The sequence below is a fragment of the Pristis pectinata genome, chromosome 16, assembly GCF_009764475.1.
Source record: "Pristis pectinata isolate sPriPec2 chromosome 16, sPriPec2.1.pri, whole genome shotgun sequence".
Lineage (NCBI taxonomy): Eukaryota > Metazoa > Chordata > Chondrichthyes > Rhinopristiformes > Pristidae > Pristis > Pristis pectinata.
This window is the reverse complement of record NC_067420.1, coordinates 31,190,874-31,215,354: the sequence shown is the minus strand read 5'-3', so window position 1 is coordinate 31,215,354 and position 24,481 is coordinate 31,190,874. Positions and strand designations below refer to the sequence as shown.

General features: G+C 37.0%; 1 protein-coding gene across 1 annotated transcript in view; it reads right to left on the bottom strand.

Annotated features, from left to right (window-relative positions):
- Positions 1-24,481, bottom strand: part of LOC127578838 (phosphatidate phosphatase LPIN2-like) — a 62,193-nt gene that overhangs the window by 10,356 nt on the left and 27,356 nt on the right. Inside the window, exons 2-16 of the mRNA XM_052031350.1 lie at positions 22,647-22,847; positions 21,725-21,820; positions 20,936-21,219; positions 19,572-19,676; positions 19,364-19,484; positions 17,904-18,381; positions 13,437-13,536; positions 10,505-10,692; positions 10,049-10,142; positions 8,758-8,827; positions 7,656-7,748; positions 6,377-6,456; positions 5,046-5,190; positions 3,723-3,871; positions 1,816-1,902 (exon numbers count right to left, since the gene is read on the bottom strand). Of these exons, the coding sequence (XP_051887310.1) occupies positions 1,816-1,902; positions 3,723-3,871; positions 5,046-5,190; positions 6,377-6,456; positions 7,656-7,748; positions 8,758-8,827; positions 10,049-10,142; positions 10,505-10,692; positions 13,437-13,536; positions 17,904-18,381; positions 19,364-19,484; positions 19,572-19,676; positions 20,936-21,219; positions 21,725-21,820; positions 22,647-22,838 (2,282 nt within the window). The 5' untranslated portion in view covers positions 22,839-22,847. The remainder of the gene's footprint in view (positions 1-1,815; positions 1,903-3,722; positions 3,872-5,045; positions 5,191-6,376; positions 6,457-7,655; positions 7,749-8,757; positions 8,828-10,048; positions 10,143-10,504; positions 10,693-13,436; positions 13,537-17,903; positions 18,382-19,363; positions 19,485-19,571; positions 19,677-20,935; positions 21,220-21,724; positions 21,821-22,646; positions 22,848-24,481) is intronic.

Genomic DNA, 24,481 nt, shown 5'->3' with positions numbered 1-24,481 from the left:
AAATTCAACCTCACTTGCATGTTAAATTCATAGCAAATGAATTTAATACCGATACAATTACCAGGCTTCTGACAGGTTTGCAAAAATGGCAAATGATACTTTTTAAACAAAGCTGGTATTTTTGTTGATTTTTGTTTTGTGCCTTCCCGAAAAGGATTTAAATACATAACTTCTGTGATCTTGATTCCATGTCTCAGGATCACCAGTCCAGACCTCTGCTTTGCAAGATCAGCAACTTCACTACATCATCATGAACCATGACGAGGTATTAGGGTAACCAACCAAATGCTTTGTCATAGAGGAGCAATTTTAAGGCTGACAAAAAGATCAAAAGCTTAAAAGGTATGAGATTAAGGTGCAGAATTTCAGAACCGAGGGCTCATCAAATAGTGGCATGCCAACCAAAGATGGAGTGAATGCAGAAGTCAAAATGGGAAACAGCACAGAAATCTTGGAAGATTACAGAGTGGGAAGAGCTCACAGAAATGGAACACAGCAAAGCCGTGGAAAAATTGGAAAATAAGGACATGGGCAGAGATCACAGGAATGAATGGGAATTAGCATGAATTGGCATCTGGCCAGCAACGCCTCAGTACAGATGAAGTTTACAGTATGTGCGAGGAAGGAGAGTGACCAGAGCACTAATTTTTGAGTGCACTCATTCCAAATGAAAGTTTCAATAACAGATTTAATGAGGCATGGTAGAGAAATGTGATGTCATAAAGACAGACAAACTAGAACCTGGCTACCCCATCTAAGGCTAACAGGGTCTGACCTTGTGTGTCAGGTCCAGACTGTGTTGGGTCTATGTTCTGCTCAAACATTTCGGGGGGGCGGGGGTGTGGTATAATGGGACCAGGCTGTGGAATGCCATGCCAGCCTGCCTCAGAATTATTCCATTATTCAGGTCAACTCAGTGTCAGTCAATAGCAACATGAGCGAGACACATAGGACGGTGATTTTCAGGTGTTGATTTCAAGTTCGACTCAGTATCGGCGCAGGGGCAAGGAATTGGATGAGGAATGTTGTCCAGAATTGAACTTCAGCTTCAAGCTCAGTGGTGCCATAGTCAAGCAGGAAGATGGATGCGGGAGTTCACCAGGCTTGGAGTGCCTTTTCAGCAGAGGATGCCAAATGTGACTCTGTATCTGTCTGGGAATGATGGTTTTATTTATAAATGTTACAGGTTGGGTTGAGTAAGGTAAAATATTGGAGCTCAAGCTTGGCAATGGTCAGGATGGGTCAAATTTAAATGTGTTTTAATTCTACACCACAGTGGACCTCTAAAAAGATAAGAGCAACAGAAATTGCGGGATTAGGGTCCATGACCCCTCAAGCCTGCTTTGAGATTCAATATGATTCAATACTGTTCAATTGGTGACCAACTTAAATCTACTTTTCTCCCCAATTCCTGTAACTATTATCAAAAAAAATCTTAGCCTTGAATACACTTAATCAGCACCCACAACCCTTCAGAGTAAAGCATTTCATAGATTTAAAACCCTCAGACTAGTAATTCCTTCACATCTCAGTCTTGCGGTCAACTTCTTATGCTCAGACAATGCTCCCTAGTACCACACTCCCCACCAGGGAAATATCCTCACAGCATCACAGGTTATGCTGATAGGGATTACAGTAATCAAATACAGGGCAAACACTTGAGTGTGGCCCCAAATCATTTAACACCTTACCTGAACAGCAGAGAAGCCCCAACACCTCTCAAGGAACTATACTTCAATGAGAAATGCTAATTATTGGAAGCCACCAACAATTCATAATTTCCTACTTTCTGTTGAATGAACAAATAAAACATACTGGTGTATCTTATGGTACAGTTTTGCAATCCCCTGGTGAGTCCAGTCCTTTCCCAGTTGTGGCAAAATATGACCCAAAGCATCAGACCTGGAAAAACACAAAATCATTGGTAGTTGACATGTACACTCAAAGCAACATTCAACTACATTCAAGTTCATAAGCCATTTGACCAAAGCATAAATTGCCCAGATATGGCTTGATATAGGACTTCCTTTTCGGAAATAGAAATGGAATTTATCAGGATGAGTTAGAATAGTTTCCAGCACTCCTAGCTTTTGTTTGCAGAGAAACCCAAACCTTTTTGTTACACCATTCTACTGAAAAACTAATGAGATCTTTTTTAAAATACAAAATAAAAGCAGAAAATGTTGGATATATTCAGGAAGTCAGACAGCTTTTGTGGAAAGAGTTAACATTTCAAGCTGAAGATCCTGTCAGAGCTGGAAAAGAGAAAACAAATTTTTATAGTTGCTTTACATATTTCTATACTTGAATTGTCTTCTTTATACTGTGCATAACAGCTAAGCTAGAAATGGGGTTCAAGACATGCATGTATCAGAACAGGATCAATTTTCTCTCTCCATTTACACAGTCTGACCAGCTAGGCTGCAACTCTTCTGTTCCTGTGTCTGAGTTCTCACACTCTCACTGCCACATTTCATAGCTGATATAAATAAAGGAGTATGTCCTCAAGCCCTTAAGGCCCTTTTTAATCCACCAACCAGATGATCTAATTTATAGCTTTTCCCCAGGGCAATCTGATCAGAGTTCTATCCATTCCCTCCTAACCCTCCCAGCAGCCTGATACTAACTTACCTTCCTTCCTTTTCGGTTGTGACAAAGGGTCACTCTTAACTCATTAACTCTTTCCATAGATGCTGCCTGACCTGCTGAACATTTCCAGCACCTACTGCTTTTATCAGTAACAGGAAGTTACCTTTTTCTTTCCAGTGTCTGGATTGGGAATCCTCTTTCAAATGAATGGGAATTACAATCCTACACCAGGTCCGCCTATCGTAAGATCAGAGGCAGGTTCCTCAGTGTGATGCTGGGGATTCTAGCATAATCGACTTTGCGTGGAGTTCAGTGATAAGGCAGAATGACAGCTGGCAGTCATCATACAGGCTCTGGTTTCACTGTGGGTTCCCATTTTAGTCAGAATAACAGTGAAGATCATATTTTCAGTTATTAAGGAGCAAGTTGAACACCAAACTCTGGTATCCGCACTTGTGCAGCTAAACAGAAGTAAGTTGTTCTGCTCTTCCAGTTTCAGATTCAATGTAGTTTCAGATTTCTAATTGTCTCAAGTTACAGTACAAAAGCTCATAAAACATTTGTGGGTGGCTGTACGGATAATCAAAACTAGTGGCATTTGCTGCTGAAAATAAAATCCAAGTAATGGTCTACTATAAAAATAGACTGTTAGACTTCCCAACCAACAGCTCAGAAATATTATAGTTTATCAATGTCTATGCACCTTTAAGCAGAGTTATTAATACAATGGTTAGGGCATCTCTGAACACAGTGGAATGCAGATACAAGTTATTTTCTTCTCACAGACACTGGGCTGGAAAAATCCAAAGCTGTAAATTCAGATGAGCGAGTTCTCCAACACAGGCTATGAAAATGTAAGGACGTGCACAGCTTTGAATCAATGCACATTTAACCAGAATACTTAACACCTTGTTCAAAGAAGTGAGCAATTAACCAAAGCATAGATTTATGCTTCACTGTTTATTGAGTAAGCAGCCAGCTTTATTTTCAACAGAGTATGTTTCATGAATTATTCCACTTTGTTCTCACATTACCTCAAAAGCAAAACCCAATCATCAATCTGTAAATTCCTATTAAGTTATAAATCCAGTTTACAAATACAAACCAGCAAAAATAAGTATAGGCAGACTTACTTTGTTATTGTCCCATCAATATCAGATATTATAACCTTATCATCCCAGTTCCAGAGATAAATGGTACCTTCACATCGACAGGTTCCCTGATACTGAGTTGTCACACTGAACACAGCATTATTTGGACCATCTTTCAGATTCAGGCTACGCTATAGAGAATAAAGAAACAAATAAATGGAGAATAATCCAATACCGTAAAATTAAATGCAGCAATTTCAGTCTAAACAATGAAGTGCCAACTGACTAAATTGGTTAACCAGAAAAAAAGTCCAACTTGCCAATGTTTTAAGGCTAAGTTTCATAAATTCATTATTGTGTTGGTGACTAAATGTAAGTGCACAAGTTTCATGACCAGCTATTTTTTTAATAAAGATTGGAAGCCAGCACAGCAGCTGTAAATCACGATGCATATCAGCAATGCTGTTAGAACAAAGCATTCCAACAATGGCCTCATTAGCTGCCTTATAACCTGCAAAATTGGAGATGCAGCAAGTTATTCTCAATGCCAGGGGACTGCTTAAGCAGATTTGGAAAAGTGACAGAAAAATAACTTGGCATTGTTAAAATCCACACATCCAAGTTTTCCACTTCAAGGTACCTCTCCACCCCCAAGCTAACACATAGCCAATGAGTGTCAATAAAACAATATATAAACTAAGAACAAATTAAAGTTAAATCATACACAAGCAGCAAAATATGGATTGAGGAAAGATAGAATTAAGAGAAAGGAATAAAACAGTCAAAGTATTGATTTTATACCTCTAGCACGAAGTAAAATTTTGGAATGAAAAGTTCCAGGTTTCTGCATTTGAGTTTGTTACACAAGCTCATAACATAGCTCTCCAATTTTGCCCAAAAGCTACTCTCTGATTTACTCAATAAACATATTAAGTACTGTTAGCATCACCATTATTCCCAAAGCAAAAGACACGTCCTCAGGTTCAAGACCCACATCTGACATCTGTCTATCTAAATTGACACTTCAGTATAGGATTAAGGTACATGCAGAAGAACCCACTTGCTTACTTGAAAAGTAGTGTCCAATTATCTCAATACTGTGTGTCAAACATTGATGTGCGCTAATTTGCTGCTGCTTTTCTCCAAATTACAATAGTGACTACCCTTCAGAAATATTTGTCTGTGAAGCAGTTTGGAATGCCCTGAAGTTGTGAAACAGAAGTCATAAATCCATGTTTCTTTATTCATCCAAACTGTTTGTATCAACCTTTATAGGCTACACCAAATATTAAAAAACAGACTATACTTTATTTCTGGCTTAAGATATAATATAGTTGTGCAGGGATTTAAGAACTATTTTCTTACCAGTTTTTCAGTGGACAATCTTAAGGATTTTTTGTATGTAGCTGTACTGCTCAGACAAGGTGAATCTCGACATTTAGAAATTGGCTTTGGACGGTCCTTAATGGTACTGAAGTCATCATCACTAGATGTTAGTTCTTCCTTACGCCTGTCCATAAAGCAGGAAAAAAATTATTAAATGGCAACAATTAAAGCAGTGACACCCAGGCTTCCTTATAACATGTACATAGAAACAGGTATAAATTAGTATGCGTGCAACATGATCATTACATGTAGAAACACCAGCTGACAAAACCTTATACGGTGTCAAAATGCAAAACATCAGTGTGTAGAAACAGACACTGGACAACAAACTAGATCTTGTACCTAAAAAAAACTGAGGGAACTGCTCAAACTTATGATTTATCCCAAAGGAGTGCATATCTTCACCCGAATCATGATCACGAGGGTATTAAGAAGTTAAAACCTTCCGGAGATCTAGTGTTTAGTTGGATCATGGCTCATGAGTATCTCATTTCCTCTCAACCATCTTGGGTCCTTATCCTCGCAGAACAATAACACATTTATTTGGGGGGGTGGGGTGGGTGGAGGGCAGTGACAGTTTGAAATTTCACTCCTAAATAACCTTAATTTAATATTAGGCCCTCTACTCTCCCACCAAAGAAATAATTATTCCTTATTCCTTTTAAATACCTTGCAGAGTTCATGATCATGGCAAGATATTTATCCAAAAGACGCCTTTATAAATCGGAAATTTAAGCTCAAGTGTAATTCTGGTCAATATAAGCTGCACCCATTCCAAAGCCAACATCTATATAATTTGAGCATTCTAACATTGCTGCCACTTATACACTTGTAAATAATGCTAAGACCAATTTCATTAAATTCTACTCTTTACACTGGTAGGTGCTAAGTGAATGACATGATCAAAATCCTGGAATGCAATCAGTTGAAGCTGAAGACCCACCACCTCCTTTACAGGAATTATCAATAACCAACTGATCATTTTTTAAAAGCTTATCAGATTTTTGTGCGCTTTTGTCTGTACGTGTTAAAAAGCTGGATGGCGCTTCCTGTTTGACACTTGTGGCAATTTATATTTAGAACATAGAACACAGAACAATTACAGCACACAAAGCTGTGCCGAACATATTTGTTAAAGAATTCAGTAATTATCAGATACAAGTTATATTTACACCTAAAAACTGATTTGTATTTGTCAAAGGATTATGTAAAGACCAGATACGAGTTACATTTACACTTAAAAGCAAAATCCATAAAATCAAAACTGAGCTTTTGTAAAGTCTGTGGAAAAGTTGGCACTTGAACATTACCTGCAACCTTCCAGTAAGCCAGATTGTTTAGCTTCTCCTGTTTGACTTTGATCTTCACCCTTTTTGATAGTGGATTCTGGCTAAAAATAAAATCATCAATAATTAAAACTTTGTATGCCTATAAAAGCTAAACCATGCTGCAGTAAAATTACCATAGGAGTGAATTAGTCAGCCTATACCTTACATACATCAAAAAACTCAAATTTCTATCACATTTTTATACAGAAGTTCTCTTTTTGCTATGTATCACCTTCCTTATTTGGTAATTCCATTTGTAAAGAAGATTCTTTCTGAAATTAATCAAAATCTACTCTCGGTTTATCAATAATAGCTGTCCAAAAGACTTTAAATCAAGGATATGTAACTCGAAACAGATTTGCAGTTGTAGTAATCCCATCAACTTTATCATCCAGTTTTAATTCTTGATTCATTTACAATTCTTCTGAAATTGTAAAACAAAGGAAGGGGTTAAGTAAGTGGGCAGAAAAATATGGGGAAATTTGACGTTAACTATTTTACAAAGAATATTATTTAAATAGTGAAATATCAGTACTCAGAGAGATCCACATCTCCTCATACAAGAGGAAACTAGCACACAACTACACCAAATATTTAAGCAGGCAAATGGAATGTTCTCCTTATTGTAAGAAGAATAGAGCATAATAAGTCTTGCTGCAACACTTCAGGGCTTTACTGAGACTAAACCCAAAGGACTGTGAACAATTTAGGTGAACAATCTCTAACAAAAGATATACTTGCCTTGGAGACACTGCACTAGATTAATCCCAGGGATGACAGCTGTCTCGTGAGGAAAGATTAAGCAAATAGGCCTGTGCTTCTGAACTTCAGAAAGTACGAGAGGTGATCTTATTGAAAGCATTACATTCTGAAGGGTTTAACAAGGCAAATGCTAATGTGGGTGCTTCCTCTGGCAGGTGGTCTAAAACATAGGGGCAGGATAAGGATAAGGAATTGACCACATAGCACAGAGTTGAGGAGGAATTTCTGCTCTTGGATGGCTGTGAATCCTTTCAATTCTTCACCTCAGAAGGGTGAATACCGAGTCATCAGATTTTGTTTTAAGAATGACCTCTCTTTAAAAAATAACTCTCTAAAGGTAAATCAAAGATTATTGGAACTGGATAGGAAAATGGAGTTGAGGCTAAAGATCAGATCAGCTGAGGTCGAATTATAAGGCAGAGTAAGCTTGTGAGACTGTGTGACCTACTCCTGCATCTCTTTTGTTTTGTTTTTAAATGACGGTGTGAAAAAAACATACCTCTTTCACTGCAGCATTTTTTCTGCGCCAGGAGAACCACCAGCCACCAGTCTTTTTTGGCATCTTTTCTTTTACCAATTTATCGATAGTAGCCTAAAAAAAGGTGCTTTCCATTAAGAATCAAGCAGCAAGATTTAAACTACTAACATCCAACATTAATGCACCATGTTTTTATCTCTTTTTGTCCATAAATGCTATCCTGATGAGACCTCAATAATTCATTATAGCAGGAAATAACACTATGGAACAGAGTACAGTTTGAAATGTTACTGCATTTTCCATTTGAGTAGGTTAGAGAATTTATCATAAAAAATGTTTTTCAAAACTTCCAGTTAATCTGCCTTGAGAATTGCATCTGAGGATGCATTGTAAAGATGGTCAAGAGTTTACAAAATAGATTAAAAAAATTCAAGCAACATTGTTTGAGTTTCAGTTCATCTAGGAAATATTCTTGAGAATATGTACGACTAGTCCACACCTAAAATAAAAACAGAAAGTTCTGGATATACTCTGCAGATCAGGCAGCATCGATGGAAAGAGAAAAAAAGTTTATGTTTCAAACTAATGACTTTTCAACAGAACTATAACATCACAGTCTGCTAGATTTCTAGCATCTTTAAAATAGTGAGGCATGGCTTACAGCCAATGAAGAAAGAAGCCTCAGACAGACACACAATAATCTTCTGGTTTAGACCATTGCCAGGGCATGAATGGAATTGGTAGCTAGAATACAGCTTGTGAAGCAGCCAAGATTATTGGCTTTGGTCTTCAAATTATTTGATTGAAAAAAATTTCTGCTAATCCAGTACCAGATGCCAGACATGCAGACTGACAGGTTAAAGATTGCTGGTGAGGTGAATGTCAAGGCGGAACCTGACGATGTTTTTGGATGATGTTACGTGGAGTTCACAGAGGTGAGAAACAGGGTACTTGAGGTAATGGTCCGGGAGGAGAAACCATTGTCTAATAACGGGGTGTACATAATTGCTTAATTGAAAAATTCGTTGGGACAGTGGTAAGAACTTAGCCTCTCGAGTCTATTCTGCCTTAAGGATTCTGTTTTACATGAATCAAAAAATCTCAGCAAGTAACAGAACTATACCTTGGGTAAGTTTTTCTGAAAGGCTTGAATGCAGAGAATCATGGGAGCCGCCACAGCCCAGTTGTAATACCTGTGGGAAACAAAACATCAAAGCATCCAGCAATGTATTATCAACATTAAAAACAAAACTTATACATTATTTAATTTTATACATTTACCTTTGGTTTGCCAGCTTGCAATTGCTAGTTTGTCATTAAAAATATGCCAACTATATCCTTTAGGGAATTTTATTTTTCCTTCACTTCAAAATTATTTGTTTAGTGTGAAGTACTTCAAGCATTTTAATTTGACAATACTCTGAACAAGTATCCACAATTGTCCTATTCCACGTGGAGCTTGGTAAACCATTTGCCTTGAGACTTTACAGTTGATACCTTTTTGTTTAAATGAAATCAAACTAACGCTACCTCAAGTTTTAACTTTGGATGCGACAGTTAAAAAGGCACATACTAGTGGCATTAAAAAAACATAATCCACCAGGAAACTCAGTCCGTCATTTTGAGTTACTTATATTGTTAAACAGCCATTTTAAAATTCATGGGTTTTTGTTACAGCAGTCTTGACATTAGAATTAGATTATAAATTCCGTATGTATTCTGATTGTTGTGTTGAAAATTGTATTCAGAACCCAATGTCCAAGATGAAGGAATTTATGGAATCATTGGCTTCCGTTTAGTGTTACCTAGAATTAGTCCAAATTCTTCACACAGATTATACAATGCACGGGTTACAAATAAATATCGCAGTACATAACTATTAGAGAAATCAATTTTGTGGGAAAGAATATATCAGGATGGGACAATGTCATTGAAAAACATACCTGCAATTTGCATTAACACAAAACTTGGTGGGGGGGGGGGGGGGGGGGGGGGGGGGAGGGGGGTGAAATTGAGAAAAGGCAGCAGTTCAATCGTCAACAGTGAAGAGCAAAGGTGGATTAGTACTTTGGATACAAATCCCTTTTCTCACCAAATCACTTGTGCAGATTTTCTTCTGACAATTCCAAAACTTCCTGAAGTCTTATTTTATCAATATTCAGTACTTATACAAAATGTGCATACTCATGCTTCCAAAATTTTCATTTTAAACACTTTGCGAAAATTCTACACTTCACTCCAGATTTCAAAATAGAAATGTGAAAATACGAGAAGATGCCTCAAGCATTCAGTTCATATTTATACGAACTTACTTTGTCACATTATTGAGATACAGTGAAAAGCTTTTGTATGCATTCCATACAGAAAGGTCATTCTATACATAAGTACGTCAAGGAAGTAGAAGGAGAACTTACTTTTTATTGATACCAATAACGAGGTTTGGATCATCAATGATTCCAGGATTTTCCACCAAATCCTGGTATGTGACCATATGTTGGACAAATTTCCCTGTGATACAGATAATAACCAAATATTTCAAGCCTGACAGTTGAGATCATTTTTGCATTAACTACAAATGAAAATAGAATTATATCTCTGCAAAACACATTTGCACCTGAACAATTTTTTCTACATCTCCATGTACACATTATTCTAGCTAAAGGTAACGCAGTAATAACATTTAAATACTATCATGCTAAAGACATTTCAAAAAGAACTGAAAAAAGTGCTACTTGGCAAGGCAGATCACATTCCAGTTCAAACCACAATAATACCAAATTATCCAAATACAAACTCCAGAAATTAGAGGTCAAATAAACAATGAATAATTAATCACTTAGAGCCAGCATTTTCACTCCAATTTACTATACCTTGGGATATCTCATTGTTATCACTGAGACCGCCACAGAGAGAGAGAGTTACATCAGGTAGCTCACTAGCCGAATCGGACAGATATTCCGTGCCACTATCTGCAGCTGCACTTCCTACTGATTGTGGAGATTGGGACTCGGAATGTGTACCAGGTTCATTCAACAGTTTAGAACCTGAATCCTGCTCACTGAAAAGGAAACAGCCGCAGTTAGAACCAGCAGAAAGGAAAATAATTATAACTAAGATATTTGACTGAAGTGACAAATTACACATTAGTCAGCAAAATTATCAAAGACAATTTGATTATACAAAACTATAAGAAAAGGGAAAAGAGTAGGCCATGTAGCCAGTATTGCCATTCAACAGGATCATGGCTGATCCAATATTTCTCAATCACTTTCCTGCCCTTTGGAATTACCTTTGGGATATTTGCAGTTTCCTCTGCTGTGAAAACTAATGCATAGTATTGGTTTAACTATTTCCTGTGTCTTGTTATTAATTCCCTATTTCCACTCTTTAGGGGTCCCACACTTTTCTTAGCTACCCTCTTCCTTTCCATATATCCATCGAAAGTCTTGTTTATTTTGATATTATTTGGCAGTTTTCTCTCAATCAATTTTCTCCCTCATTATAACCTGTTCAGTCTCTCCCTGCTGGCTCTTGGAAAACTCTGCTCTACCACTCAGTATGCACTGATTTAATATTTTCTTTGACCTCCTTTGTTAACCTTGAAAGGTTCATCCTTCTCATGAAATCCTTCTTTCTAACTGGGATAAACTACTGCTGAGCATTATTCACTGGTTGTTTAAATATCTGCTACTGCTCTTCCACTGATCTATCCCTGAGCTTATTTATCCAGTCCACTCTTGACAATTCTACATTCATATCTCAGTAATTGCCCTTATTTAAGTTTAGGACGCTGGTTTTAGACCTGGGATGTTCATTCACAGACTGCATCTGGAACTCTACTATGTTTTGGTCACTACTTCCTGGAGGCTCCTTAACGATAACATATTTTATTAATCTTACCTTATTACACTCCTCCATTAACTCCATCTGTACTTCCTGCTTCCTCAGGAAAGCAGTCAACATTATCAAGGATCCCTCCCACCCTGGTCATTCTCTCTCCTCCCCATTGGGAAGAAGATACAAAAGCTTGAGAACACGCACCACCAGGCTCAAGGACAGCTTCTATCCTGTTGTTATAAGGCTCTTGAACGAACCTCTTATATGATAAAGATGAACACATTCTATCTTGTCATGGCCCTTGCACTTCATTCGCCTATCTGTACTGCAATTTTTTGTAACTATAATACTATACTCTGCATTCTGTGTTTTATTTCCCTTTTGTACTTCCTTGACGTACTTATGTATGGAATGACCTTTCTGTATGGAATGCATACAAAAGCTTTTCACTGTATCTCAATGTGACAATAATAAACCAATTACAGACGACCAAATCTAAGGTAGCGTATTCCCAGGGAGATTCTGTAACTAACTGTTCTGGAGAGAAAAAAAAATCACTGACACACTCCACAAATTCCTCTTCTATTACAGCCTTGCCAGTTTGATTAGTCCAGTCAAAATGCAGATTAAAATCACCCATGATAATTGCAGTTCCTTCTCACATGCCTCTGATATTTCACCCTTCATGCTTTGCCCTACTGAGAAGCAACACTTTGAGGGCCTGTAGAATACTCATACCGTGTCTTTTCCTCTGATATTCTTTTTTTCCACCCAAACTGATTCCACATCACTATCACCTGCATCCACTCACTACTCAGCACCACATTGACACTTTCCTTTTGCCTATTCTTTTAGAACACTGAATAACCCAGAAAACTGACTTCCCAGTCCTGGTCACCCTGCACTCTATCAAACTCATCTGTTACCATTTGTGCCATCAACTCGTGAGCCCTTAAAAAATGCTACATGCATTCAGTTAAAGAATCTTAAAAAGCTTTAACTTTTATAATTTTTCCCTTCTCCTGGTTCATGTTTGGAAAGTAACTTTGTCTTCACAGTCTATTTAAGAATGTGACTAGCTTGTAGGATCAATAAAGAGGGATAATATCAAAATCTGGGTAAAGGAGGGCATCCCAGACTTTTCCCAAGGAATTAGTAAGCATTGCCAGTTTAAGTTTGCTAATGCCTTCCTGAAACGAAGTTGTGAGCTTTCCACGTTACAATAACTACTGACCACTGACAAATGTCTTTCCGGAGGAAGATAATCTCAACTTTATAATAGACCATGAGGCGCTCCATCACCGAACATTTTGCAGCTGCGTAGGGAGTTCTCCCTGATACCCATCAACTATGCTTAGCCTGAACCCATCTGGGTCAGTAAAATTATGCATGACTCACACAGCATCACAATTTGGAGCAGTTTTTACAAATGTATTGAAACTAAGTAACACTACAACTTATACGGAGACACAAGATATTCTGCAGATGCTGGAATCTGGAGCAACATACACAAAATGCTGGAGGAACTCAGTAGATCAGGCAGCATCTATGGAGGGAAATGGATAGTCGACGTTTCGGGTCAAGACCTATCATCGGGACAGAACATTAGGACCTTCAACATTAGTTGTGTATGTTACTACAATTAATAAAATGTAAAGCACCGTAGATAATATATTCAAGGAATCTACAAAAGAAATAAGTATGGGATAAGAGGAATTTCCAGACCTCATTGTTGAAAAGAATATCTAAAACTTGTATAACTCTTGCCTGTGCCCTTCAGCAGCTCTGATATTTTTGACTTGTAATTTATCTCCTTACTTTATAGATTTCATGCAGAATTGAGTTAATGATTAACAGAATAAATTAATAAAGTACTTTTATGGGTCTCCTAAATCTTTTTACTGACTTGCTTTGATTTGTACAGTTATCTGCTCATTTTCTATCTGTACATTTTGATCACAATACCTCTTAGGGAAATACAAGGCTGCAATATTAGGATCCAGCTTTTGTAGGTCATCCAAATAGATATCACAAGGACCCAGATGTTGGCTTCTTTTAGATCCACCTATCCAAGAACACAAAAATACATTAGTGTGTACCCTTCGTGTCATTTAAAAAAAATATAAACATTTAAAATTAGAATCTAAATATGGTTGTTACAATCTGATTTTAATGACTATCATACATTTGCTTGAAAATAGCCATAGGAGTTAGTTTAGAATGAGATGTTAATATAGAAATTGGATAATACACAACATTAAAGTTTGAAATATAACAGATGCTTAATTTCCTCTCATATATATGCTTTCTAGATCATTAAAATTAATTTTAAATCAAAGCACCCAAAGCCTCGTTCTAAAGTCACCTTGGAAAGGATCTACAATGTAAATTGCTATTTTATTTGAAAGCTGCCTATATGCTATCTGTGAGCTATCATTTTTCACGCCTATAAAGAATTTGAATGGTTTGAATGTAAACTCACTGAATTTAGTTTTTGCTCTTCATTAAGATCTCAGGAGTACCAGATCACAATGTTTTTCACTGATAGTTTCTGCTAAAGGCATAACTGCAAGCATATTGCCCAAGACTCCAATCTGTGTCCACTATCAATTTCCAGAAATAGGAACCACAACTGCAGACAAAATCCAAGAAAATGTGGAAAAATAATTTTCACAAAAAAATTGGAAATCAAATTTCTGTTCAAACATGTAATCCAGGAGGAAAAAAAAGAGCCAAGTTAATCAACATTTTTAAGCATTGTCATCGGATCAATGGAAGGAAGGCAGATGAAAGAATAGCAACAGAAGGGTCATAGGATATTGATTAAAGCAATCATACAGCATATCTAATATCCACTCTTTTGAGAGTCGGGTGTTTTGCAGAGTGGAAAGAGTTTGCAAGGAAGCTAACTTAGTTGCACATATATACTACAAAATGGTGCATTGAAAAAGGATACTTTAAAATGAAAAATATTATGAAGAAAATAAATTGGTTGCAGCATGTATCACGTATGGAAAGATATGTTTGAGCATGCACACTGGACAATAAGTGGATTTTGAGCAAAGGGTAAAGGATTAATTCAAAGGGGATAAATGGGTGTGCGACAAAGTTGTCAGAAAATTTCTGAAGGCAGGAAGGGAAGTCACAAAGTGCAGATGCTGAGGAATGGGAATCCCACATTCGGACTAATTGGCTAAAAGAGTGACTACTGCAGATGGAGTGGAGCAAGTGAGCTTTTCAATGACAGCATGAAGCAGCTATGGAGTAATACCACAAAAAAACAAATGAAAGCTTTTTGAATTTACGGCACAGCACAGTCAAACAAAGTGAATTGGTACAAAGTGGATCACACTGACAGGATAAGAGTAAGTGGGTAAGGTTAGGAGATGTGACTATATGAGTTGGACTCTGTTGTTATGTTTGTTCATTCCAGAGATACAGGCTTCACTGGCAAGGCCAAGATAATTCTGCTAACTGTGGCTGATCTGCTGGTTTCAAAGGGTAATTGTGGTCAACCAAATGGCCATTGGCAAGAATAACAAATTTTCTCCAATGAACCTGATAGGTGTTTACAACAACCTGGTAGTTTCATGATCACCATTACTGACACTAGATTATTCCAGATTTATTTAAATACTTGAAATTCAATATCCCATAGCCTTGTTAGGATTCAAACCCACATCTCAATTTCAATAGTCAGGCTGCTTCTGGGTACTAATCCAGTAAAATAACCAGTACACTTCTTATGCCACTAGATGGTGTCCAGCTAATGGCTGAATACTACACTAATACCTGACCATTGTTTTCATTCTGTTTTATACTGATGGAAAAATGACAGCACAAGTACATCCATTGTTGCAGACTCTTATTGCAAGTTCATTATTTATAGATACATCATTCCTCTAAATACCACTCTTCTAAACAGTTTGTTTAGATCAGTGGAGACTGTTATCACCCCATTTAAGATAATGGTTTTTAAACACCAAAAAGGTTAGGTCAGCTTAGCAAGCAAGCTATCATTACAACCATGCTCCAGACCAGTGAGCCAACTATGGACAGCACCACAGGGTGACCAATATCGTCAGACAAAAATATTACATTATTTATTCAGTCATATACGATTTGAGTTTAGGTTACATATTTGGGAGATCTGGATTACAGTTTAAATATGGCATTAAAAGTTAAACCATCTACAGTGTGCTATGTCTAGATTTTATCTGATACATTTGAACGTAGTTCAAAAATGACATTTAATGTGCACTGCAAATCTTGATTTTACTATTACAACCATCTCTCCTGTACAACCCAAAAACGTGATAAAAATGCAATAAAGGAGAAGATCTTAAGACTACTGCAAGTCTTTTATGTTGGAATCCAGGCAACTGAAATGATCAAAAGGCAAATTGCTTGTAAGTTTCAAGATTGGCAAGTTCCTACTGGTTTGCTTCCTCTTTTCATTAAATTTGTTTGATGAATATGCAAAAGGCTCCAAAATTTTGACATTCGGAAGATGCGTACTGGGGATCTGTGCCCTAATTAGCTGCTGTGCCTTGTAGCACTATTAAAGTGAAAAAGTATACTTCCATGAAACTCAAACTCTTTTTTTTAAAATTTTTTACTTTCTGCACATCATACTATTGTTTGTATGGAAGAGATTTTCTTGCAATTTATGGTGAAATCTGAGTAGATTGAACAATGATATATAACACAATTTTGTAACACATTCCCAAGATTTTTCTATCTACCACTTGGCCCCGTTTCTGGTTCCCCTTTCTTGAATGTGCTAGCTTTTATGGGATGTGCTAACACAAGTGCCAGCAACCTTCAGACCGGTTAACATGTGCAAGTTTGAAAAGAGAGCTACAGGTTATCTGATTGCATAGTTCCACATACTCTCACCTAATTTTATTCTCAGCTACATTCCTCCCAGCAAAGATTACATGTAGAAACCATCTTTCTGAACCCAAAGAAGATGAAGCAAACTCAGCTCAGACCAAAGGTCAAGTCTGGTACATCTTTGCTCACAAGACCTTCTAGGGCTCTTTTGTATGTTTTCTTTTCTTGCTTGGAACATTCCAATTCACTCTGATAAAACAGCAGTCAGTTATATACAAGTCATTATGTGGAAACAAAGCTGCAATCCATCATTTACAATGTGGCTGGAGAGTTCTCAGATACAGATTTTCATGCAAAGGAGAAATGTTTCTAAAGACAAAGTAAAAAAAAATGCAGGCCATGATGGAAAAAGGGCTTTAGTGATTATGGCTTTTTGCCAACAATTTGTATGCTTACTTAAAAACACTCTGTACGATGAAGTCTGAGCCTCCTATGAATTGAAAAGTGCAATGCCCAATATAACGAGTAACTAAAATGATTACCTGCAAATCATTGTATCAATCAGGGAGATCATTTAGAATATCGAGTCTGTGCTTTTTCACCTCATCCCAAGAAACCAAGCTGTCATACCAATATGCACACGCTAATACTGTCAGATTAATTTGCATGTGGAATGATATACAGAAGTAGTGAGACACAAGAGGGACATAATTTACAAAACAGATTCACTCATGGGTCATCAAAATACCTTTTTAACATAATTCATCTAACATCCCTTGATATTCAATAAGACTTTGAGGAAATATTTGCGACACAGGTATTTGGGTAATGCAGATATCCAGAAATTAAACATGTGCTGAGTGGCTGCTCACAAAAAATAACTAATATTTTTAATTAATACAATTTAATGGGCAGCTAGTTATAGATAAGCACCGAAAAACTTAAAGCAATCTCCTGTGCATCACCAACAACTGAAACGCAGTCTCCACTTTCAAACTTGGCAAGAGAGACAGCAAAGAATGTACTTTTGGGGTGCTGTTTAGATTAAGCATTATTTGCCACAAGATTTAAAAAAAAATCATCACAATTTCATTATGAATGCTTCCAACCATACGATTTCAAATAACTTTATTCCAACTCCAACCACTTGAGAAATCCTCACATCATGAACTTCATTGCTGGCAGCTGTGCCTTCAGCTGTCTAGAACAGGCACTCTGAAATTCCCTTGTAAATGACATCTGTTCTCTCCTTCCCATTAAAATCTTCGTGAAACCTACCCCTATAACCAAACTGTTCGCCAGTATCCTTTGGCTTAAGGTCAATTTTTGAATAGATTTCTGGAAAGTTTTCTATATTTGAGGTTCTATTCAACTGCGGATGACTATGATTATAATTATTGAAAACTGAGCAACCTATACCAGATAATTCGCCATCGTGTAGAAACATTAAAAATACTTTTGGCTTTTATTTATGGTAATATTTTATAACATCAAAATGAAACATCAGTATAAATCTGAAAGTGATATAACTCAACTTATCGGTGAGGTGAAATTAAATTTGATGAATCACAGTATTTATTGGATTTTAATATTTACCTTTCTTTTTATCCATTTCATCTGTTTTTGCAGTGCCATCAGAGCACACTGCCTGCTGCAATGGACAGTTACTGCTTTCTAAAGGTGGGCTTTCAGTTTCTGACTGCAAAGTTGACTGAAAGACTTCACCCTTCTCTTCTGACGTACACGTTTCAGCTTCTGAAAGTGATCTTTGGTCCGTAGAATTCATCACAGAAGTCTCTGCCACAGCTTCTGTTTGTTCCAATGGCCATGAGTCGTCTTCTAAAAAAGTTGGCCCTGCAGTGGATGGAATTGTTTGTTCCACCGACGTTTCAACCAAAGGACTTCTTTGCGTCCGAGGCTGTGGCTTGTAAACAGTTATGGTATTGTTGATTTCAGAGGAATCAGAAGTAGTTACTTCTGCTGCACCGTTGTCCATGATGACTCGGAAATGTGTATGCTCGGAAGGCGTAATGGTGGCCACCCTTGGTTGTTCAGACTTTTCCATTTTACTCACCTGTAAAATAAAGGCTACTATTGTGCATAGGAACATATTTTACTAAAAACTCATTATCATAGACAACTTTTAACATTTACAGTCAAAAATAAAAATGTTTTTTTTGAATATTAAATTGAAGCAACATAATGCCATCAGTAAAGATAAACCACTGAAATCTTTTCTTAATCTACCTTTTTGCTGGAAATATGTTACAAGTGATCTACATTAAATTATGTGAAAAGTTTTGGTGATGTTAATTTATCCAGATAGGATATAAAAATATTTATCCTAAATAGTGTGGTTAAAAGACTCACAGCTTGGGCAAAAATGGACTAAGTATCAGAACTTGTTGCCAGCAACAAGATGCCCGTGTTTACTGCGGAGGCAGAAATAGTCAATGTTTCGGGTCAAGACATCGCATCAAGACAGGGTCTCAACCTAAAACATCAATTATCCCTTTGCCTCCACCGATGCTGGTTGACCCACTGAGTTCCTCCAGCAGTTTCTTTTTGTTCCAGATTCCAGTAACTTCAGTGTCTCGTGTAACCATGTTCACTGCTGACCGACAGGGTAATGTAAATTAAAGGAGGTTCCCGGAATCTATTTGGGAAAGCTCAAAGGTGGAAATTGCCAATGAGTTCTGGACTTCCATACTTCTGCAGTAGTTCCAACATGGGTAAGTATTAGCAGCTTGGCTTGGATTGCTGCTATTTTCCAACAAGTTCCAGCTGAATAAAACATTTACAATCAACAGGCAGATCTTTCTTGATGTTGGTCTTTGATCTGCTTCGTATGTATGATGATTACCAGCTAACCCCCAAGATCACTGCTCCAAATACTAAAAAATTGCTGAGATTAATCATAGTGGTGATGGAGCCACCTCCAAATTTCAAGCTCCAGGCAAAAAGTCTACTTAAGTTTACAGAGATACAGAAGTATTTTATAAACTACTTTGAACTGAAAACATTAAGTATAACAAAATTATCAATAGATATTGTACCTGTGGAAAACCTCCCCATGCCCATTGCATCCGAGACTCTGTTCCTAAAAAAGATCCTTCGTGTGACTTTACAACCAATTCAGAGTCACTTTTTGGTGATGAAATTCGGTCATAGGAATGACTGAAATACAAAGTGAACTGTTAGGCAAGCTTCATTGCCACATCACAAAGAAAATAAACTTAAATGTTCCTTAACCCACGATTATACCTCTCAAGAGAAGACCATTCACCATCTGAATATGGATAGATTTCTCGAGAATGGAATGTGTTTGAATCTTCATCAGGTAAATCAGAAAAGAAATGGCACATTTCACTGCAGCAGAAAAAAAGTGTCTTAAGTTAATGGCAACTAAATTTTAAGCACGCACCAATCTCAGTTTACAAACATCGCTTCCAAAGTAACAGTTAAGATTACATTTATTTTGTGCTTTGTGGGGGATTTTCCCCATATACAAAACAACTGTGTTTACCAACATAATCTGACACTAGGTTGTGAACCACATTACTGCTGTTCTCTGAAAATGGAAAATTCTGATATCACCCACAGCATCAATCTCCTTGAGTGGACATATGATCTATCAGCCACTCCTCATCCACCTACTGACCATCGCCTGTACCACCAACAACCCCACCCCCCCCACTATGACTAATACCAGGCACCACCACTTGACTCGGCTGTGGCCTTGTGCTTCAGGCTTCTTTACCCAGTTGCATTACAGCCTGTCAATTGGGATGCCTATTAGCAAGAAGTTTGCAGCAAAAACACTGAAGAAGCCCTGCAGTTATAAATGCGGGATATGTGGGAAGTCCATACTTCCAAACATCCCAAACTAAGATATCCCAATCTACCCCACTGTGGCCCTTGAATTTTATTTTTTCTACCTGCACTGCACTTTTTCTGTAACTGCAACACTATATTCTGCATTCTGTTTTCTTTTTTTTAACCTTGATGTAATTATGCATGGCATGATCTGTCTGGATGGCTTGCAAAATAAGCTTTTCACTTTATCTTGGTACATGTGACAATAATAAACCAATACCAATAACAAATCTTAAAACAGAAACTATACTATAATACAATAATAAAAAATATATACTAATTTTAGTAAGTGTTACAAAGGAGAAAAGGAATGGAAGGTTTTTGGATTTTTGATATTTATTGAGGGAACAGATAAGGTTAGTGCAGGAAAGTGGCCTCATGGTAAAGGAACGGCCATAATAGTTAATGGCGCAACAGGAATGAGGAATTGAATGGCGTTCTCTTGCTCCTATTCCTTTTATGTTCCAATGTAACTCTTGAATAAAGTAATGTTTACAGCCCTTAGATAATTCTTTACATAATGAAAACAAAACTAATAGAAAAAACGTTAACAGATATTGGGGCTGCAAGTTATGAAGGGACATTGCTTCTTCCACTAGATCTGAGAAGATTAAAAGATAATGAGACTGAAATTTCTGGTTTATTTAGTGTTACTAGATAAACAGGAACAGATTGGTCAATGTAACAACTAATAATCAGGCACAAAACACAATGTTAATACAAATGCTTCCAAAAGTCAATAAATAACCTACCTTGCAGCTGCACATCGTAGTTGTTCTTCTGAATTAACATCCATCTCGGGTACATCTTGCTCATCCGAAGAGGACTCCTGCTCATCTTTCTTTGAATTCTCTGGTTTGTGCTTCCTCCTGCGACGTCTTTTCTTTTTGGCTGAAGTGTTAGTTACTGTGTTATCAATTTCTGGCCCAGTGAATGGACTCGGCAAATTCTGATTCTCGGACAAATTTGCTTCTTTTGTAAAATAAGCTCCTTCAACAGGAATTGGAGACGTTGTTAAGTGTGTGGGAACAATGCCCTGAGAGGAAAATAGTGTTAGGAATAAAATTGGTAACTTCATCACACTTAAACATCAGTTGCAACATAGTGGTTCCTTGTCATTTATAATGGTAACAACAGGAGAAGTTTTGGTTTTATGAAGTGTCTACTCCTGACCACTGGAAACCTCACTGGGCTTTATAACTGAAGTATTTTTTGATATCGAGATCACTGTTCTGATACAGAAAGTCAGTTTGGGCAATCAATTTGCACAACACAAAGTCACACAAATAACAATGGAGAAAATAATGAAACTTTGGACATCCTAAATTAGAGCTCGGCTTTTGAGAAGTGAAATCAGGAGGACATTTCACCCACAGCACCTGTTGTTTTCCAAGTGACAATGGGTGCCAGAATATTTGAAATTTTCAAGCTTAAGAAAGTTTGTTGTTCAGTGAAGTATTAACATGTTATAGAACAAAAGCAGGTTTAAGTAAAGTTAAAGTGCAGATCAGCCTTAATCTGACTAGTAAACCACAGCATACCTCATTTTTCTCTGTTTCTTCCACGAAAAAAGCCTCTCCATTGTGACCGAGTTTCATCTGCAGCTCAACTGGTTCTCCATTGATTTCAATATCAACCTGAAATAAACATGAAGAGAATGTATTGCAGTATTTCAGTATTTTATTGCTCCTGACAAAAGTCTATTCTGTTAAAAGGCAAATCGACATCCAAAGGTGAAACAAAAACTGCAGATGTTGCAAGTCTGAAATAAAGATACAAAATGCTGGAAATAGCATCTGCGGAAAAAGAAACAGTTAATATTTCAGGTCAAAGACCCATTTTCAGAACTAGAAAAGAGAACATAAGTTGGTCTTAAGTTGCAGAGAAGATGGGCAAGGGAAGGAAAGGGTAAAGTTAATATCTCTGGAACCAGGTTACTTCCTCAACAGCTTATTCCCATGGCAAAGCTGACCTCACTTTATCTCAGATATTCCTTTTATCTTTTCCAAGCAAAGGCAGAAACTTTCAACCCATTTAAAAAGCACCTGAATAACCACTCAATGTGCTGTAAACCACAAAACTATGAAACCAAAAGAATAGCCCAAATTATCTTTCGCTACCTAGATGGACACAATAAGCTGAATGGAACCACACCAAAAAAGTTTATTAGCTTCCAGCAAATACCAAGTAAGTACATGTTGTTATTCTAGAACCACCTTCTCTGCACAACTATTCACAAAAGGTATTTTCTTTGTGTAGAACATTTAAGATTAAGATGTCAAAAGACAGAAAGTACTTTGAAAATGAATATCATTAGCATCTCACTAGACCCAAGGTGATGTTAATTAATGATTCTTATTTACTCCAGATGTAAAACACTTTGAGAACATGGGTGAAGAACCAGAATCTGTAAAACAGACTATGGATTCATAAAATGAATGGAGTCCATATTAAAGAACTTACCACTTTCTCTTTTGATCGCAATACACCAAGCTTGCCAAAACGAACATGAAAGGGTGAACAATGGAATGAGCCATCCGGCTGTCTGACCACTATGACATCAATACATCCTGTCAAGGTAGCTGGATTCAGTCCTTTGTAAAGCTCCTTCACCGTAACGAACACCTGCTCAGCCAACTGCCCCACATAATTCATGGTTTGGGACTACAATAAAATTACAAAAAAAAGTTAGAATACAACAAAACATAGTATGTTTTACTTTGTAAAAAATAAACTGAAAGGATTATTAAAAGTATGCCTCAAATCTTCACAATAAAAGCCTCATACGAATAGATCAAAAATTCTCCCTGCAGTATAAATTAACAGTAATAGAACATAGAACAGTACAGCACAATACAGGCCCTTCAGCCCACAATGTTGTGCCGACCTTTAAACCTCACCTAAGACTATCTAACCCCTTCTTCCCACATATCCCTCTAGTTTAAATTCCTCCATATGCTCATCTAGCACTCTCTTGAATTTGACCAATGTACCTGCCTCCACCACTGCCCCAGGCAGCGCATTTCATGCCCCAACCACTCTCTGGATAAAAAAAAACCCTCCTCTGATATCTCCCTTGAACTTCCCACCCATTACTTTAAAGCCATGCCCTCTTGTATTGAGCATTGGTGCCCTGGGAAAGAGGCGCTGGCTGTCCACTCTATCTATTCCTCTTAATATTTTGCAACATTTTAATATGGCTTACTACTTTGCCCATTTAACAGATTTACTAAAATTTACTACATTACAGAGAATGGCATTATCTCATATTACTGAATTCTATTTGTCATTAGGATAATTTTTTTTCTAGCTTCAACCAATCAAATTAACTATAGATTAGTCAGATTTGAAATCATGAAAACATAAAAATTCCAACACAAGAGGTCACTGCGGCCCATCGTGCTTTTGTGAGTAACAGTTCTGCAAGCACCTGGAAACTTTAATCCTATTTCCTGGTTCTCTTTTCATACGTTTATCTAATTCCAGCTTCTCCGACTAATTCCAAAAATGCTCCACATTTTAATGACAGTTTCCAAGAACAAAAATTCTTTATAATTTTAATATCAATCATATTTTTACTCCTTTTACTGATTCATCATAAATTATATTTAAGGTATACCCCTCTGTTAAACTCAGATTGTTCAAGCTTCAAATGAATGTCTAAACCAAAACTTGCCTTCTTTACTTTTCAATGTACAGTTAAGAAGAAATCTGTTATCCACAATTTCTCTTGAACAGAGCAATAATGCAGAAGCCTTCAGAACAAGTTTGGTAGTCTGTTTTCACTTTACCCATGAAGTCAAAGCATTACCTTTATTTCCAATAAACTACTTAAACAATACTCTGTCAAGAATTAAAATTGCACTACTGATTCATGGTCATTACAGTAAAGTGACTCAGGGGATGGGAATTCTGGTGTATTACATCTAGCACTAAAATCTTTCAGTCTATGATTAATCTCAATAAATTCTGTAACATGACCCAAGATAACCAGAGCAATTATTGGACCAAAACAGCTAATCAAGTGGTCCCTACTTCACTGCCTTGAAAACAAAGCTAAGTACACAAATAATCTACTGAATAAAGGAGCTAAGCTCAGAAAGTCTTGGCTATCTAAGCCCTGCAACATTCTAATTAGCGGCCTATGATGGTCTTGAAATAACAGTTTATAAGCAGACAAGTAATCTGAACACACATGCACTGTAAATTAATCATATTTATAAGACGTTTTACATGGAAAAAGCATCTCATTGCTTTACACGAGTATTCAGAGATATGATGACAGATGGCTGAAACCT